Consider the following 17,501-nt stretch of genomic DNA (forward strand, 5'->3'; position numbering starts at 1 on the left):
GGCCCAGGGTTACCTCCTGAGGTTCTTCTGGGCCTGTTTCAATAATGTGTCAAAGTCAAGGGAATCAAATTTGCTCTTTACAGGAGCAGGGTCAAAGTCTTCCCGGTTGGAGTCTATAAGGGTAGAAAAAGACAAACAATCAAAGTCTCTGACCACACTTCCCAACCACAGGGTCCTCATGTGGCCAGCCATCTCCCATCCCAATAATCAATGGAGCTAAAATTGCCCTGATTTTAAGTCAGATAGGAAAGTCCCCACTTCTCTCATCCCTCCCCCTAGGTTCTTCTTATGTTAGATGAAGACAAGTCTGCCTTGACCCACTCCCACTCTCAACAGTCTGGGAACCCTTCTGGGGAAAGGTGGTATACCCTCCACTCACCAAGATCAGAATAGCTTCTCTTGCAGAACTGCCTGCGGCCCCCAAAGCAGAGATCAAAGGGCTGTTCATCTGCCTGCCTCAGCTTGTGACCACTCTCAATGGCTGCAAATGCTTCCTCAGCATAGCGGTAAGTGACGAAGCCATAGTTGTCACTGGTGGGGAGGGTGAGGCAGGGGCTACCATGGCTATCTAGGCACATGCCAGGTTACAGAAAGAAATTCCCCAAGTGGCCAACCCTCTGCAGCAATGAAGGTATGCCACACTGCCCAGCACACCTCAGCAAAAAGTCCATTCTAACCTTAGGGTTCAATCTTACCCTTGGACACGGAAGTGGATAGTGCACTCCTCAATCTCTCCAAAAACAGAGAACCTCTGTTTCAGCTCTGACCGAGTCATGCGACCAGGTATCTTCCCAATGAAGACCACTCTTCTCTCTTCCTATGTTGAGTCAAGAAAAATCCACACACCATGAGCCTAGGCAACAGCCTCAGACGGCTCCCTGAGCTTATTGCTCAGAGGCAAGTCCCCTCTCCTCCCAGGACCCTGTAACTCACTATTGCACGCTCCTTCTGCAGCACTCTCTGCCTTTGGTAATGGTCATGTGAACGATAAGAGCTGTACATGACAAGAAAGGGTGTCATCAGTCACCAAGACATTAGACAACTCAAGTTTCAGACTCTCAGGCACTTGCGTCCCAGATGCACTGGCTCCCTGAACACGTACTTACCGCCGTCTCCTGTCACTTCTCCGGCAGGGAGATGGAGAGCGAGACCGGCTTCGGGAACTGGATGAGGAGGATGAGGAAGAGGAAGAGGAGGAGGAGGAGGAAGTGGAGGAGGAGGAGGAAGAACATCTTCGGGATCGCCCAGAGGAACTGCAACTAGACCTGAAGAATGAAGGGACATGCAATAATGCTGGAAGTGGAGCAGCTATTTTCCACTTACCTCACCTTGGTCTCTGCCACCCCAACCCTCATCAGGAAGTTCAAGACCAAAAGCAAAGCTGAGGAAGTCTACAAGAACTCTTCACAGATAATCAAACTGAAGTTCTCAAACTTTAGATGTATCTGGAATGTCTTAACTGTTTGGGCACAGATCATAATTATTTTCAATTATGCAATCAAAAAAATTGAAAAAAGTATCTACCACATCAGAAAGAAGAAAAATAAATGGAGACTCAGAAAGACAAAGAGCTGGGTTCTAGGTCTGACAACTAGTAGGGTGGCCAGGCCTGGATCTCCAGGTTCCTGGCTCCCCTAACATGTCTCAAAGGAATGCTTATGACCATGGCATAAAGGGGACATGACTGCACTAAACCTACAATACAGGCAATTAATGAAGATATGCTTCACTGTCAAAAAACAAGAATTCTTCACTAAGTGGGAAAATTTGGGTCTGTCACTAAGAAAAAGGTACTACCAAAAAAGAGGTGAGGCCACAATAAGCTCAAAAGCAAATGCCCCAGATTCTTTCCTCAACAAGATTAAAGGACTGTTTGTCATTAACAGCCCCCTATCCTATCTTCCTACACCACCAGTACAGTAACAAAAATGAGGACTGGCACACTATGCAAAAGAATCAACATGGTCAAGGATCAAACCCTAGTAGTCTCCCCAACACAGGTCTCAAGGAAGCAGGAGACCTCAGGGATACCCCAAGTTCCAACAGGGAATAGAAACTATCTTCTCAAGTCTGTTGCCTCAATGATCTAGGAAAGAGAAAGAAGATAAAAGCCAAAAACAGAAATAGAAGCCTTAGTGCCTGAAAGTATCAAACTCACAAAAGTTCTCAAAGAAAATCAGAGAAGAGTACATGAACTTCCTAAGTGGAGAGGACCTAACAAGCCCTCAGAGCTCACCTTCGCCACCTCTTGTGTGGGGGGGAGAGGGACCTGGACCGAGATCGGGATGAGGAAGACGACGATGAGGATGAGGAAGAAGATGCTTCGCTGGTCCTGTTGGACCCAGAGTTGACAGAACGGCTGCTGCGGCCACGGCGGCCCTGCCAGCCCCGGCCTGAGGGGCTGGCTGACCTGCAGGCTTTTCGGTAACAGCGCATTGACCGCTGCTTGGCTGAGGGCTCAGAGGGAGTCCTAGTGTCATTCCGGCAGGGCGAGGCCTCAGGGGACATCAAGGCAGACGGGGCAAGGCAAGGGGTGGAGGGATCTGCCTGTTCACTGCTAGTCCTGTAATCAAGTGGCTCCTGGGAGACAGCTGTGCGTGAAAGCATTGGGGCAGCTGGGCCCAGGGATAAGACAGGTTTGATGGTTATGTCCTGATGGCGTTTGACGTTCCATCGGGAGCCCACCTCTGGAATGACTAGGGCAGGCATCTTTTTGGGGGGTGTCCTGCTCCGGACACAATAGTCATGGTCCCCAGAGCCCACATGGATTGGACTAGGGCCATGGACCCCTTCTTGGAGGCGGGTTGCAGCTGGATGTTTGACCTCTGTAACTCCTTCAGGCTTCAGGGTTCCCTCCTGGGCGGTGGACTTAGGAGATTTGGCTTTGGCCAGCAGTGAGACAGCAGCCAGGGGCTTCCATAACTGGTGGGGAGGGGTAGCTGGTGGGGTGAGCCCTGTGAGGGGAGGGAGGGTTGAGACAGCAGGATGAGATCTGATTCTATACTTCTACACACTCTGTCTATAGGCTCCAGGGCCCCACCTCATCTCCCAAAGTACCCCAACAATGGTCAACAGCCCAACTTGCCCCCACTAACTCTTCACTATTCATTTCCCAAGTTCCCCACCTTGTGGACCAACAATAGGAACCCAGCTAGACCAGGGTCCTCCTAAAGCTATCAATCTCACTGCCCAAACCCAGTGGGTGACCAGGTGCTGTCTGGTCTACTCCATTCTTAAACCCACCCCTCTACCCAGGCTGCACATGGCCTGGACTCATGTAATCATCTCCTGATGGTCTCCTACCTTGGGCTGTATACCTATCCACTTTCTTCTACATTCCTGCCAGTGAGGGCACCCAAAAAAACAATTTGATAAAGCTTTCTCAACTGTTTCTTCAATGTACAGGATAAAATCCAAACATGGCTTAACATGGTGTTCAAAGTTCCCCAAATCTGACCTCCTACTTACCACTCCAACTTTATCTTTCACTTTAACTCTCTGCCCACCACCCTTTTCAGCCATGAACTCCAGCCAAACCAAACCTCTCAATTCCCCAAAACATATCAGACTAGCTTTATTTCTTTAGTTCACTCGAGCTGTTCCATTTACCTAGAATGCCCACCCTCTAAGTCTACCTGACCTCAGAGTGTCCCTCTTCAGGCCAGCATGTATCACTCAGGCTTCTTTCTGATACTTAACACGCTCATCTTTTGTACATCTGCCCCTGGACTGTGAGAACCTCAAGGGTGAGGATCAGATCTGTATACCCCCAACATCTGCACACACTTAGTACAGAAAAGGCGCTACAAACATTTGCTGCATAAACTCATCAAAGGCACAGTTTCCCCACCCGGAACCCACCTGCCACGTTGGCCAGTTCTGGGGCTTGTAACCGGTCTAGGGGTCTCTTCTCCTGGGGAGTGTCAACGCTGCTGGCAGGGGAAAAGGGAAAGCCTGGTTCATTGCCTCCTCAATATCTTGTTTATCTGCTTTCCTCACAGAGCAATGGGAGAGGGGTACGTGCAGAGAGGACTGAGATGCACAAACGGCCCCTATCATTCTCCTCCAGCACAAAAGGGGACTTAGTGTAGGTTACGTCTCACTCAGCTCTGCTCAATTCCAGGAGGCAGGTCGACCTTGAATACTCCTCACCTCCTTCAAGCCAGTGCCTTGTCTGCCCAGCTCAAACCAACCCAAAATCAATGTAGAGGGCAACATGCGTGGCAGAACAGGATGGGATACCATGAACATGAAAAATGAAAAAAGGTCACTGAGGGCTGGGAGACTGGGGAACAAGCAGCTCCAGGGTGCCTGTATCGTCTTAAGAGTCAATGGAGCCCTAACCATGAAAATCTCGCCCGACTTTATTGTATGTCATCACCACCACTGAAAAAGCTTAGTTTACAAAATGAAAGAAAGAAATCCCTAAATGCATGACTTTCACAGAAGGTAAAAAGCATCTTCAGGACATTTGGAATTCCAGACTGAAATCAGCTAGAGGATGGTATAAGTCCTTCTACCTCACTATCCAAGACAGTGCCCACTAGTGACGGGCAGAGCAGGGGATGGGAAAGAGGGAAAGAGTCTAGAACTGACTAAACATCCCTGTGATAGAGGCATCCAGTTGATCGTCCTGGAGCACCAGCCGGCTGCTGACCAACAGCTGTAGGGTAACTCACTCATGTCTCCATACTTACCCTGAGTTTCCTACAGCCAAGTTGTCAGCAGGAGCCGGGGGAGGGCACTCCTTTTTGGCTGCAAAGAAATCATATTAGTTTAAAGCCCAACCAGATGTTCCAGACTAAAGAGGTACAGAAGAACTGGCTTTGAGACCCAAAGGGGGAAAATCCTCTTTGCCTATATATTCACTGGGATATCCAGCGATCCTTTCTCTTCCAACAAGTACCCAGATGCTATTTTCAGTAACTATTATACAGTCTCTTCTGCTCAGAAACATCCACACTTTTCACTGAATCTGAGACAAGAGTCCAAACTTCCAAGTCTGGCATTCAGGTTTCTACATGATCCATCTAACTCATTTCCTCGTCTCATTGCCTACTCTTGTACTGCACTTATATTTTACTAAGTCTATGGGTTTTTCTCCTCAATTAGACTATAATCTGTTCAGAACAGGATACTTGTTCTCCACTGCACCTAGACCCATTGCTAGGTGCTGTACTGAGAAAACCATCCACTGCCTTCCAAACATACCACACACAATCCTTCCTATATTCATGCCTTTATACACCACATACGAACTCTCTTGATCAAGTCCTGTCTTTTTTAAGGTCTAGCTTGAGAGTTAGTTCCCTCTAGAAAAATGTCTCCAAGCAACAAAACCAACTTGGATCTCCATGTCCATCTACTTTTTCACAATTCCTGCCATACTGCGCCACCACCCTCCCCTTGACTAGTAACAGGTGAATCTTGTCTCCCATTCCAATTAGGGGGCTGCTCTAGTCACTGAGACTGCACTTCTCCATCCCCTCCCAGCCCTGGTTTAAACAACTTTAAGGGTTGGGCCCACAGGACAGATTAACAGAAAAAAGTTGGAGCAAAGCTACCCAGGTTCCCTCACCTTCTGACTTCTCAAACTGCTCCAGCAGACTGGACAGGTCTGATGCCTCAATTCCTGTGGAAGCACAAAACACAAGATTAAAAACGAAGGCCAGGGCCTCCCTGGTGGCGCAGGGGTTACCGCAGGGTTTGTTAAAGTCTCAGCACTATCATGCTATCACCAGCCACTGTGGCATGAGTTCGATCCCCGCCAGGAAGCTGACCCACATGGCACAGCAGACCTCTCCTATCTCCCCCACTGCTCCCCTCAGCAGTGTATTCAATAGATCCACCTATTCTGCGCCCAACTCTATCTCTGGTGAATCCTCTCACCCCTCCCCCCACACCTCTGGTCTACAACCCAGTTCTTGTATGCATAAATAGATCAGAATAAATCTTTAAAAAAAAAAAAAAAAAGGGCCTCCCTGGTGGCGCAGGCAGTTGAGCACCACACACCATGAAGCTGTTTGCAACGTAGCCTCTGCAGCGCGGGTTCAATCCCGGCCAGCCAGCGAGAATCCCACATGGCACAGCAGACCTCTCCTGCCTCACCCACTGCTCCCCTCAGCAGTGTATTTCACCAGTCTGCCTGTTCTGTTCCCCGCTCTGTCTCTGGTGAATCCTCTCACCCTCCCACAAATCTGGCCTGTACCCCAGTTCTTGTTTAAATAAAATAAATATTTAAAAACAAAAACAAAAACACGGGGCCTCCCTGGTGGCACAAGGGGTTACACACAGCACTATGAAGCTAACCACAGCCATTGAAGCACAAGTTCGATCCCCGACCAGGGAGGTGACCCACATGGCGCAGCAGACCTCTCCTGACTCAGTTTATTTCCATCAGTCTGCCTGTTCTGTGCCTCCCTCTGTCTCTGGTGAATCCTATCACCCTCCCCGCTACACCTCTGGCCTGTATCCCGGTTCTTATATATATGAATAAATAAATCTTAAAAAAAAAACAACAGGGGGCCTCCCTGGTGGCACAGCGGTTGAGCGCTGGGTTGCAAAGCTGGGTTGCAAAACTGCCCGCAGCCTTTGTGGCAGATTCGCTCCCCAGCTGCTCCCCGGCCACTGGAGGAGGGTCCCACATGGCGCGCAGACCTCTCCTGCCGCCCGCTGCTCCCCTCAGCAGTGTACTTCGGTCCTTCTGCCTGCTCTGCTCCCCGCTCTGGCTCTCGTGAATTCTCTCACCCTCCCGCACTTCTGACTGTGCCCAGTGCTTGTATAAATAAATAAATTAATTAATTTAAAAAAAAAAAAAAACAGGTCCAGGGACTCCCTGGTGGCCTAGGGGTTAAGTCTCAGCACTACCACCACAAAGGCCCTCCGCTGTGGCCTGAGTTCTATCCCAGGCCAGGGAATTGACCCACACAGCACAGTAGACTTCTCTTGTTTCACCCGCTGCTCCCCTCAGCAGTGTATTCTGTGGGTTTGCCTGTTCTCCCCACTCTTTCTCTGGTGAATCCTCTCTCACACACACCCCCACACATACCTCTGTACCTCAGTTCTTCTACACCAAAATAAAATCTTTTAAAAAATTACATCATAAAAAAATAAAGGGGCCTCCCTGGTGGTGCAGCGGTTGAGAGCTGGGTTGCGAAGCTGCCCGCAGCCTCTGCATTGCGGGTTCAATCCCCGGCCACCAGGTGAAGGTCCCACATGGTGCGCAGACCTCTCCTGGCCACCCGCTGCTCCCCTCAGCAGTGTACTTCAGTCCTTCTGCCTGCTCTGCTCTCCGCTCTGACTCTGGTGAATTTTCTCACCCTCCCACGCTTCTGACTGTACCCAGTGCTTGTATAAATAAATAAATCTTTATAAATAAATAAATAAATAATAAAAACCAGGTCCAGACAGGTGTGCCTGCTTGTGTCTATGCAAGCATCATTTACTTTTTTTTTTTTTAAAGATTTATTTTATTTATTTATACAAGCACTGGGCACAGTCAGAAGCGCGGGAGGGTGAGAGAATTCACCAGAGCCAGAGCAGGGAGCAGAGCAGGCAGAAGGACTGAAGTACACTGCTGAGGGGAGCAGCAGGCGGCAGGAGAGGTCTGCACGCCATGTGGGACCCTCCTCCGGTGGCTGGGGAGCAGCCGGGGAGCAGCCGGGGAACAGCCGGGGATCGAACCGGCGCTGCAGAGGCAGCGGGCAGCTTCGCAACCCAGCGTTCAACCGCTGCGCCACCGGGGAGGCCCACATCATTTACTTTTCTTTTTCTTTTTGTAATAAACCTGTCCTTTTGGAAATTAAAAAATAAAAATAAAAAGATAAAAACCAGGACCTATCAACTGAAATCACAAGTCCCAAGAAGCCCCAAAGCGCCTCACTTCTCCCTTTATGCTCCACCTGCCCAATACACTAAATAAACCAGGACCATAACACGAAGCAGGAAGGACTCCTACAAACCAAACCCAGACCTTCACCAATCAAGAACCCTCCCAAGAGGGCCTCCCCTGGTGGCGCAGCGGTTACGCACTGGGCTGCGAGGCTGCCTGCAGCCTCTGCAGCGCCAGTTCGCTCTCCGGCTGCTGGCAAGGGTCCCACCCCCCCCCCAAAAAAAAAAGAACCCTCCCAGGAAATCCAAGAAAAGCCAACCCCATCAAGGTGGTTTTTCCTCCCCTAACACTTCTCAACTAACCCATGTTCACACAATTGAACTGTGTGGCACTTACCAATCTCACTGATGAAAGCCTGCACAACGTCCTCAGCACCCTGAGGACGTGGAGTAGGCAGAAAGGACAGTTTCCTTAGACGGGCTGGGTGGATAGCAGGCAGCTTAGGGACAGTGCCCTGCCTTGGTGTAGGTGTGGAAAAAGCCTTGGCAACAGGAGACAGGGGCTTCTCCCTGGGCCTGATCTCCTGGGTCTCAGGTTTTAGCCTCTCTGACTCAGACTCCTCAACAGTCACATTCTCAGCAGACTGACATGGTGAAGCCTTGATCCGGGGGCTTTGCACCGGGGAGGACACCTTGTGTTTCATATGGGGAGATGTGGTTACTGGCTTGACCTCCACCTTCGTGGGCTTGATCTGTGGCACTACCTGGCCAGCTGACTCAAGACTGAGGGGAGGAGCCATCGGCCCAGGAATTACACTTTCAGAAGGGCCTGGTGTGATGCTGTTGGGTTCAGTCTTGGCTGAGGGAATAGCCCCAACAGAGGTTAGAGGCAAAGGAGGTGGAGGTGCAGTAGGCCAGAATGAAGGGTGTTGTGGCCCTGGGCCCCATCCTAAGGGCCCATAGGTACAGCTGGAGCTATAAGGTGGGACTGGGGCAGGAGGGGGTACCCAAGGCACGTTGCAAGTGGGAGGCACAGCATATGTGCCAGGAGTACCAGACACTAGGGGCACTGTTGGTGGAGGAGGCAGGCAAGGATAGCCAGAAGGGGATACAGAGGGATAACAAGGCCAAGGTGGCACAGGGGCATAGAGAGTATAGGGATCAGGTGGCACTGGCCCCATAGACACTGGAAGTCTAGGAGGCTGCAAGGGAGGTGGGGGCAGACTGGGGGCCCCTTGTCCATTTGTGGTAAGGGGCAGCATAGGGGTCATGCCCAGACCACCTGGGGTAAAAGGCAGAGTAGTGGGCCTTGGGTAGGACATGGGCTGTACAGTAGAAGGTGGAAGTCTTGCTGGCAGTGGCATCTCTTGGGACGGCACCTGCTCAGTGGGAGTTGAAGCCACAGATTTGCTTGCAGGTGGCTCAGGACTAGGAGAAGCAGGGCTGGGACCCACAGGTATGAAGCAAGCTTCAGGAGGAGCCTCAGGGCTTCTTTGCAGAGCTGTCTTCTTGGCTGGGGCTGGTGGGATGACAAGACATGGGATGTCTGCCAGTCCTTTGGGAGTCTCTGGGAGACTGGGCCACTTCCCAGCTGGAGGATGGGAACTCTTCTCTTCTGCCTCTGCTTGGCGCTGCTGCCTTCGCCGCCAGTACTCAGATAGGCTAAGAGGCCGAGGTCTGGCTTCCTGAATTGAGGCACTGCTACCACTATCCACCTTTAGAGGACCCAAGACCTCCTTGACTTCAGGGATGATGGCCTTTGAGGGATCTGAAGACTCTGACTTCAGAGCTGATACTGCACCACGTCTTGGATCGGTTGGCCTAGACTTCACTAGCACAGGGTCAGCTAGAGCTGGGTCATCAGGAACAGAGTCAATTGGTGCTGGGATAGCTGGCACAGGGTCCACTGGTGGCAAATCATCTGCGATGGGAACAACTGCAGGGTCAACTATTTCCGAGTCAGCCAGGACTGGGTCTGCTGGGAGAGGGTCAACGAGCTTTGAGTTGGCTGAAGCAAGGTCAACCAATGCAGGGTCAACAGGTACAGAGTCATCAAGAACAGGATCAACTGCAACGGGACCAGCTTCAGAGTCAAGTGGCATGATGCTGGTGCGAGAAGAGTCACCCAATGAGAGATGCACTGGAACAGATTTGACTTGGATGGTGTCAACTAGGTTTGGATAGAGGTCTAGAGGACTTTCCTTAGCAGGACTAGCTTTTCCAGCACTATTTTCCAAGTTCCCAGAGCTAGGCTTTTCCAAAGCAGCTGCCCAGGCTCGAGCCCACGCCCGGGGCTTCCCTCTACTGCGGGGAGGCCCAACCTCTCTTTGAAGTTCCTCCTGAGGCAAGTTGCTTGCCTGAGAGTTCACCTCTGTAGCCACTTTAGATTGCCCACGAGAGGATGATCTCAGCCTCCTGACATAGCCTTCTGCACAGGTTGATGGCTGCTCCTTGCTTTTCTTCCTCCTGCCCTTTCGAGCTCTCTGGGAACTCAGCACTGCATTATCCGGTGGGTTCTGAGGCCCTTTGGGCAGCACTGGCTCCGTGACCTCTCTGGGCTCCAACAAGCAGGCTGACTCGAACTTTTCCTCTGACTCCAGGGACAACCCGTCTTTCTCAGGGCAAAGGGCTTCCTTGGGCCCAGCAGCCTCTGTTTCTGACTCTAGTGTAGGCATAAGCAGCTGCAAGGCTGGGCTGGTTGCTAGCGAGTCATCCAGGAGCACAGGCTGGGGTCCAGGAGGGATCTGCCGCACCACAACCGGGATCTCCAGGTCATTGCCAGCTGTAGCTGCCTGGCCTACAATCTCTAGTACCACACAATCCTCAGGCAGTGTCAAATCATCCGGCTGTTCCTGAAGCTCATCCTGGAGTGATGTCAGGTTGGTGAGGTTGGGCAGGCAATATGGGTGCATGGCCCGCACCAGCTCACTCAGGGAGGAGATGCTCTCGTCCCCAGCTGCCTGCACTGCCACCTGTGCTGCTGCTGTTTTATCTTCTTCCTCGGGGCAAGCCAGGTGCATGGGAAAGTCTGGGATGCTGCTCACAGAGTTGTCAAGATCCCCAGCAAGCATCTGGCCACTGAAGCTGGCCACCTCCTCCTCTTCTTCCCCATCACTACGCTGCTGGGGAGGAGGAGATTGGCCCCAGCGGGGTCTCGATCTTGGAGGTCTCCAGCTAGGAAGCTTGGGGGAAGAGGTCTCCAAAAAGGAGGGTGGAGAGAAGTCCCAAGGGGGATCTGCAAGAGCCATATCAACCTGTAGGAGAGAAACCACAGAAATTTTCTTGAGCAATCTTTTTTTTCAGACCTGTCCCCACATGGTCCTCCCTCCTAGAATTTCCTTAAGGCTCTCTAGGATAGACTTACCCCATTCATTCTACTACTGCCTGTGCTGGGCCCCAATGGATCAACAGGTGTTATGAGGTCACGTTCTGGTGGTGTCCGGGAGAGGGTGAGCAGCTTGTGCAGCTGAAAGGGAGAAAAAGACCTGAAATGAGTTTGTGCTTCAGAACTATGTAAATAATCCCAGGTATGTAGTTCTAACCTTTGTACCAACTGCGCATTCCCTGCCCCTAATCCCACACTCACAGAGGTGCCCTCTCGAGGTGACACAAGCAGCTCCGAGTCAGGAATGCTGTCAAACGGAGACAGGTTCTCAGAATCTGCATTATCCAAGATCTCTGTCAGAGCCGTGAGCAGAGACACTTCATTCTGGTCTTCCAAAGATAACATGCTCTGCTCCAGAAAGAACAGGAAAGTGTGACCGACATCCCTAATGACATATTGGACAACTGAAAAGGACTGCATGCCAAGCAAAATCAGTCTCCCAGGCACAGTTCAGCTCAACTGCCAGAGAGAGATTTGAGTACCAGGAGGCATGAGTTACAATCACATTTGCTACCACCCACCATCTGTCTGGTGTCAACACTGAATTCAAAGTTTGTTTCATACACTCCACCTACCCTCAGGTAATGTGGGATACTCAGGAGACAACCTTTGACTAGACTGGAATTGAGCTCAGACATCAGAACCCTCTGGACATGTAAGTTAAGGACACAGGCAAGGAGAAAGGCCCTGGACTATATAGTCCAATCCGACCAAGGCATCCTTACGTGGGATATAACCTGGCAGCCTACAACCCAACTCTCATCTAGAGGAAAAAAACATACTTTCAGGTCTTTGGTCAGGTATGCAAGAGCATCAGATCTGGGAGAGTATTGCCACTGAGTCAGAGCCTCCCAAGCCTGAACACCTCCAAGTCCAGCCCCAGTTCACCTCTCCAAGGCTCCCAAAATCTTCAATGAGGGAGATGAGGGAGGCATCCATGTAACTCTGCATGGTCTCCAGCAACGTCTCATCTTGCAGCATCAGCCCCTCTGTTTCCAGGTCCTTGTCCTTCAAACAGGGTCCCAGTCGAGACAGACTGACAAAGCCAGAATCGCCCCCCTCCTCATGTAGCAGCACCTGAGGAAAAGGCGAGAAAGGTCAGAAGGGCACGGCAAAGGTGGTAGGACATAGACCCTCTGAGGTCGCTGACTGATATACTTCCGAAACCAGGGCCAAGCCCTACGCCAATGGGCCTAGACTGAGCAGGAGCTCCACCATAACCAAACCGTTGCATGTGCTGGGTAGAGAGATGTACAACCACTAGCAAAAGTCCCAGGATGGCAGTATTCAAGGACTCTATCCAGAAACAATCAGAGCCACAGGAAATTATTAAGCTGGGGAGTAAAAGGGGCCTCCCTGGTGGCGCAAGGGGTTAAGACGCAACCTATGAAGCTATCCACAGCCTCTGCAGCATGAGTTCGATCCCCAGCCAGGGAGCTACCCTCATGGCGCAGCGGACCTCTCCTGATTCGCCCGCTGCTTCCCTCAGCAGTGTATGTCAGTCAATCCAGCTGTTCTGTTTCTCATTCTGTTTCTGGTGAATCCTCTCAACTGTCCCCCACCCCCCACCCCCCACCCACACACACCCCTCTGGCCTGTACCCCAGTGCCTGTATCCATAAATAAGTAAATCTTTAAAAAATAAATAAATAAACTGGGGAGTAAAAAATTCAAAATGATCAAGGTTGCTCAAAGAGCCATCTGCTTGGCATGGTAAAAATAGGTTGTCTAAGGGGCACAGCACAAGAAAGAAGGTCAGCAAAAGCAAGCAATTTCATCTACAACCACCTCACCTCCCCACAAATCTTGCTCAGAGCTCTCTTCTCTTCTTGGCTCAACTCCTACTTCTTCACAAAGACACCCCAGGCTTCTCCAGCCCATGCTACTATCGCCTCACACCCTTGAATTATTTATATTTCTATACCACCAGCTTTTCTGACAATGGTATCCTGTCCCCATCCCACCTTATAACATTCCTTGCATCATTACTAACACTAGATTCCAAGTTCCTTTGGGGTAAATAACCCTTTGTATCTATTAGCTTATATTCTTTTTGGTCTTGTAAGGATTTAAAACTACTTAAACTGGGGCCTCCCTAGTGCAAGGGGTTAAGTCTCAGCACTTTGAAGATATCCACAGCCGCTGCAGCACAAGTTCAATCCCCAGCCAGGGAGGTGACCACATGGCGCAGCAGACCTCTCCTGTCTGGCCCACTGCTCCCCTGAGCAGTATATTTCAGTCAATCCACCTCTTCTGTTGCCCACTCTATCTCTGGTGAATCCTCTCACCCCCTGGGCCCGTGCCTCTGGCCTATTACCCAGTGCTTATATGTATAAGTAAATCCTTTTTTTAAAAAAAATAATAAACCTTAAAAAAAAAAAAAACTACTTAAACTTCCTGGTTACCCATGATACCAAGCACGATGTCTTACACACAGTTAATATTCACTGTTTCACACTTTTATTTTGAAAGCCTACAGTGTACCACACAAACTCTCAATGGTAGTCCCAACAGGAGAGTCTCTTCCTTTATCCCCACCAGGTGAGAGCAAAAGAGAAAGCTTGATTCTGTAGATGGAGAGGCAACACCCCACCACTCCCCTGAGAACTAGCAATGTCTTCAGCCTTGTCAAGCAGGGAGGCTCCAGTCCAGGCCTGTCAAAAGTGTGGGCGTGGGTAGGGCCAGAAGTCGCTGGAATGGAGCTGGTAAGGCCAGAGCCATAGCTCTCTCCTCTCCAGAGACAGAAGATGCAAAGGCCTGAGAACAGGAGCAACAAGCAACTCCTCCCCTTAACCCCCTTCTGCAGCAAAGGGAAACTACACCACTTCCAAGAGGAAAAAAAAAAACAAGACAACAGGTGTGACTATGTACCCACACACACCCTCCTAATCAAGTTGAGGAGTTCTGATGCCCAGGGAGAAAAAAAGGCAAGATAGGGACACTTGCAGAGGCTAGGTCCACCAAAAATGTGAAAGGTGGCAGGTTTTAGGCACTAACTCCTCCCAAGCCTTCACAGTCCTGTAATTACAACCAGCAGCTGCTGAATAGTACCTGGCTCAGCAAATCCTGGGTAAGCAAGAAGACTGCATCTCAACATGCCTGCCACCTACCCGGCTCAGCTACTAGACCAGAATCTCAAGACAACGCACAGCTCTAAAAAGCACTCATCACCACCTCCACCAGGCAGGAACTTAAACCTCAGAGACACCCCTCTCTTCACCTTACCTCACTTATCCCTCAATCCCCAACAGCACAACTCCCAAGTTGTCTCCTTGAGTGGAGATAGCTAAAAGTACCAAGATCATGTAGGGGCTAAGACCAGGCTTAAAGTGATCCAGCCAGCACCTCTAACTTCAACCTCCCAAATGGCTTTTTCCAGATCCAATCTTATCCACGAGGATTAAAATCAGCTAAGACTTTTTTAAAAATATTTTTGTTTGCTTATGCATACAAGAACTGGAGTGTAGGCCAGAAGTGCGGGGGGTAAGAGGATTCACCAGAGTGGGGAGCAGAACAGGCAGATCTACTGAAATACATTTCTGAGGGGAGCAGCAGGCCAGACAGGAGAAGACTGCTGCCGATGTAGGTTAGCTCCTTACTTGGGGAACTAACTCATGCCTCATGCCACAGTGGCTGATGATAGCTTGGTAGCGCTGAGACTTAACCCCTGCGCCACCAGGGAGGCCCAGGCAAAACTTTTAAAAATACTTACCTGATCACTCTGGTGACCCTCCCTAAATTCCTTCAATGGCATTTTAGCATCAGGTTTAAACCCTTAAAATGGCTTACAGGGGTCCTGGTCTTCCTCACCATATTCTTCTGCTCATCTGTATTCCCTTTCAGCACTCTATGCCTGGCTCTCTACACACTATAAAAATACAATTAACCATACAGGTCTCTTCATTTCTCCAATAAACGGTATTCTCTCCCACTTCAAGATCTTCGAGTAGTATTCCCTCTGATGAAAGCCCCCACCCCCAGACTTCCAATCTCATCTTAAACTGTTCCCTCACGGATCCTGCAAAGTAATACAAATTTGATTATTACTACTGATTATAACCCAAAATCCTTTTGGTCATTATTTATTAACTATCCTGATAAAAACATAAGAAGGAACTGTGTGTGGTCTACCATAGTATCCCCTGTGCCTGAACATAATGGTATCTCACACACCCATCTTTTTGTGGGGAAGGGGGTCATCTCTCCATGAGACCCACTACAACTCCAAATAGCCACCTAACTTGATTTGGAGCTGGATCATGCATCCTTCCTGCATCTCCCTCAAAGGTTGGATAGTAACAGCCCCACAACATGAGCTGAAAGAGGGAAGAAGGGGTGGGCAGCTCCCAAGTACCAGAAGCCATTCTCTCCTGGAAAGGGCCTGGAGATTGGTCTGTTAGAACTCACATAACCTAGCAGGTGGCAGCCCACCAACTCCCACCTAGAAACCCCTTCCCTCCTTGCACCAAAATACTTTCAAGGTTATTTGCTTAAGAGAGATAACAGTTCAAACTATGCCCTGCCCATGTCCATTCTGGGTGGAAACTTTTAAGAATGGGACATAACATTTTGTAAGTACAGAGAACTGAAAGCCAAGAAAGTATCTGACAGAAAGAACTCACTCCCATCCAATAAATATTCAATTAGCCTAGAATAGCTCTCAAATAGCCTCCAACTTTTCCCATCCCCAGCAAAAATTCCTGAGAGCCTTAAACACCGACCATCTCAGTTTTCATGTGAGTTCACAGGAGCAGGTCTTAGCTGCCTCCTCAAAAGTGGGGTTGGAGTAAACAGAGAGGGACGGAGAGAAGATTCCCTTTTCCTTACTTAAACTTGTCCCATGTATATGTTGACACTGCCCATGCCCCCTGAATCACGAATGAGGCAGGACTGCAGGCAACCGAAATGCCAGTGCCAGTGACTCACAACCCACCCCAAGCCGGTCAGACAGAAGCCGCCACAGCCCTTCAACCTCAGTCCTCTACCCTTCCCAACACACTCCGTGAACCGCAGGAAAAGACTCCCCGCACATCTGGAAAGTCCTTCACCATCTGCTGTCGAGAGGCGCTGTGGACCAAACTAGGAGGAAAAAACTCCAAGACTCCGGGCAAAGTTGACTAGCAGCCCCTACCTTCTGTACCGGCCAGGGAACCGCAGCCCAGGCCGGAGATGGCGGGACCGGTCGGGACACACCCAGTTCCCAGCAGTGCGGCCCCAGCGCCCGCACGAGATGCCGGACAGCCTGGGGCGGGAGCCACGTGGACATACCCTCCCCGCCCCCACGTGGACCCGCGGCCCGACCCCCCCCACCCCAGGCCAACCCACGTGGGTGCCGGAGCCGCCTCGAGGGGGAGGGGAAGCAGACAAGTTCTCCCGGGAAAATCTCCCCCCTCACCCCACGTGGCTCCGAAGCAGCACTGCGGCTCTGGGTTAGGAGTACCCCGACTCTAAATCTCATAGGAAGGTCTTCAGCCCTCGACTCCAAGTCCGAATCCCTGACTCCCTCCGGCGGGCCATGTTTCCGACACCCGGCTCTGCCCCTCCGGCGTTACCGAGGAACAGCCAGAGGGACCTGCCTCTGTCCACCTCTCCCTCAGCAAACGGCCCAGATCTACTGGGCCCAACCCGTCTCCCGCTACCACCCGGCATCGATTCCCGAGCGCTTCCTCCCTTTGCTGTGGCGTCCACGTGTCACCGCCCGGCACACGCCGCTTTGCTGCCAGCTGCGGGCCGCCCGCCAGCCTCTCACCTGCTCCCCGGCGCTCACAGCGCCAACAGTCCCATGCTGCGCTTGGCTCCGACTCCCCCAGCCGCTGCCGCGGACTCCACCGCCAGGGTCTGGGCAGGGACCCCCACTCGGAGGCGGCGGGACTCCGTCTCTCCGTCCCCGGCGCGCCGCCATCTTGGCCCCTGAACACCCAGCGCAGCTCTGATCGCCGGCGCCGCCTCGCCCAGCCGATTGTGGGAGGATAACTACAATTCCCGAAAGGCACTGCAAAACTACGGCTCACAGGAGGCCAAGCGGCGGGACCTTCTCGCGCCCGGAAAGCGCGCCCTGGCCTCGCAAGGTAGTCTGGGAGTAGTAGTTCCTTTACGCAGAGACCCATATTCTAGGCAAACTAAAACGTTTAGTTTTGTGTTGCGCTGAGGAGGGGCCTACCTAGGGAGTGCTAGGTAGTAAGACCCACATCTTTTATTTTCCTAATTTGTGCAAGTGTCGGAAGGCCCCTTTTGTATGAAGTTCTACCTGTGATGCATTCCTTTCACTTTTTCCAAGTGGGCCTGTG

At 51.1% G+C, this 17,501-nt stretch overlaps 1 protein-coding gene across 4 annotated transcripts; it reads right to left on the minus strand.

Moving 5' to 3' along the window:
• Positions 1 to 9: 9 nt before the first annotated feature.
• PPRC1 (PPARG related coactivator 1) lies at positions 10 to 17,116 on the minus strand (the record flags this gene model as incomplete). 4 transcript variants are annotated; one of them, XM_084244394.1, is made up of 14 exons in its annotated part: positions 10 to 113; positions 380 to 531; positions 696 to 817; positions 934 to 994; positions 1,107 to 1,265; positions 2,237 to 2,954; positions 3,862 to 3,929; positions 4,698 to 4,755; positions 5,579 to 5,632; positions 8,228 to 11,084; positions 11,195 to 11,296; positions 11,417 to 11,563; positions 12,104 to 12,292; positions 16,964 to 17,116. In XM_084244394.1, 14 exons carry the CDS (start codon positions 17,114 to 17,116, stop codon positions 10 to 12), a joined length of 4,944 nt encoding a protein of 1,647 aa, XP_084100520.1. The 4 variants fall into 4 exon arrangements, with proteins under 4 accessions (XP_084100520.1, XP_084100519.1, XP_084100521.1 ...); XM_084244393.1 differs by having other exon boundaries at positions 3,862 to 3,932; XM_084244395.1 differs by lacking the exon at positions 16,964 to 17,116 and having other exon boundaries at positions 3,862 to 3,932; positions 11,417 to 11,462; positions 12,104 to 12,186.
• Between the last annotated feature and the right edge of the window lie 385 nt (positions 17,117 to 17,501).

This window comes from Talpa europaea, assembly GCF_964194135.1.
Source record: "Talpa europaea genome assembly, chromosome: 10".
NCBI classification, from domain to species: domain Eukaryota; kingdom Metazoa; phylum Chordata; class Mammalia; order Eulipotyphla; family Talpidae; genus Talpa; species Talpa europaea.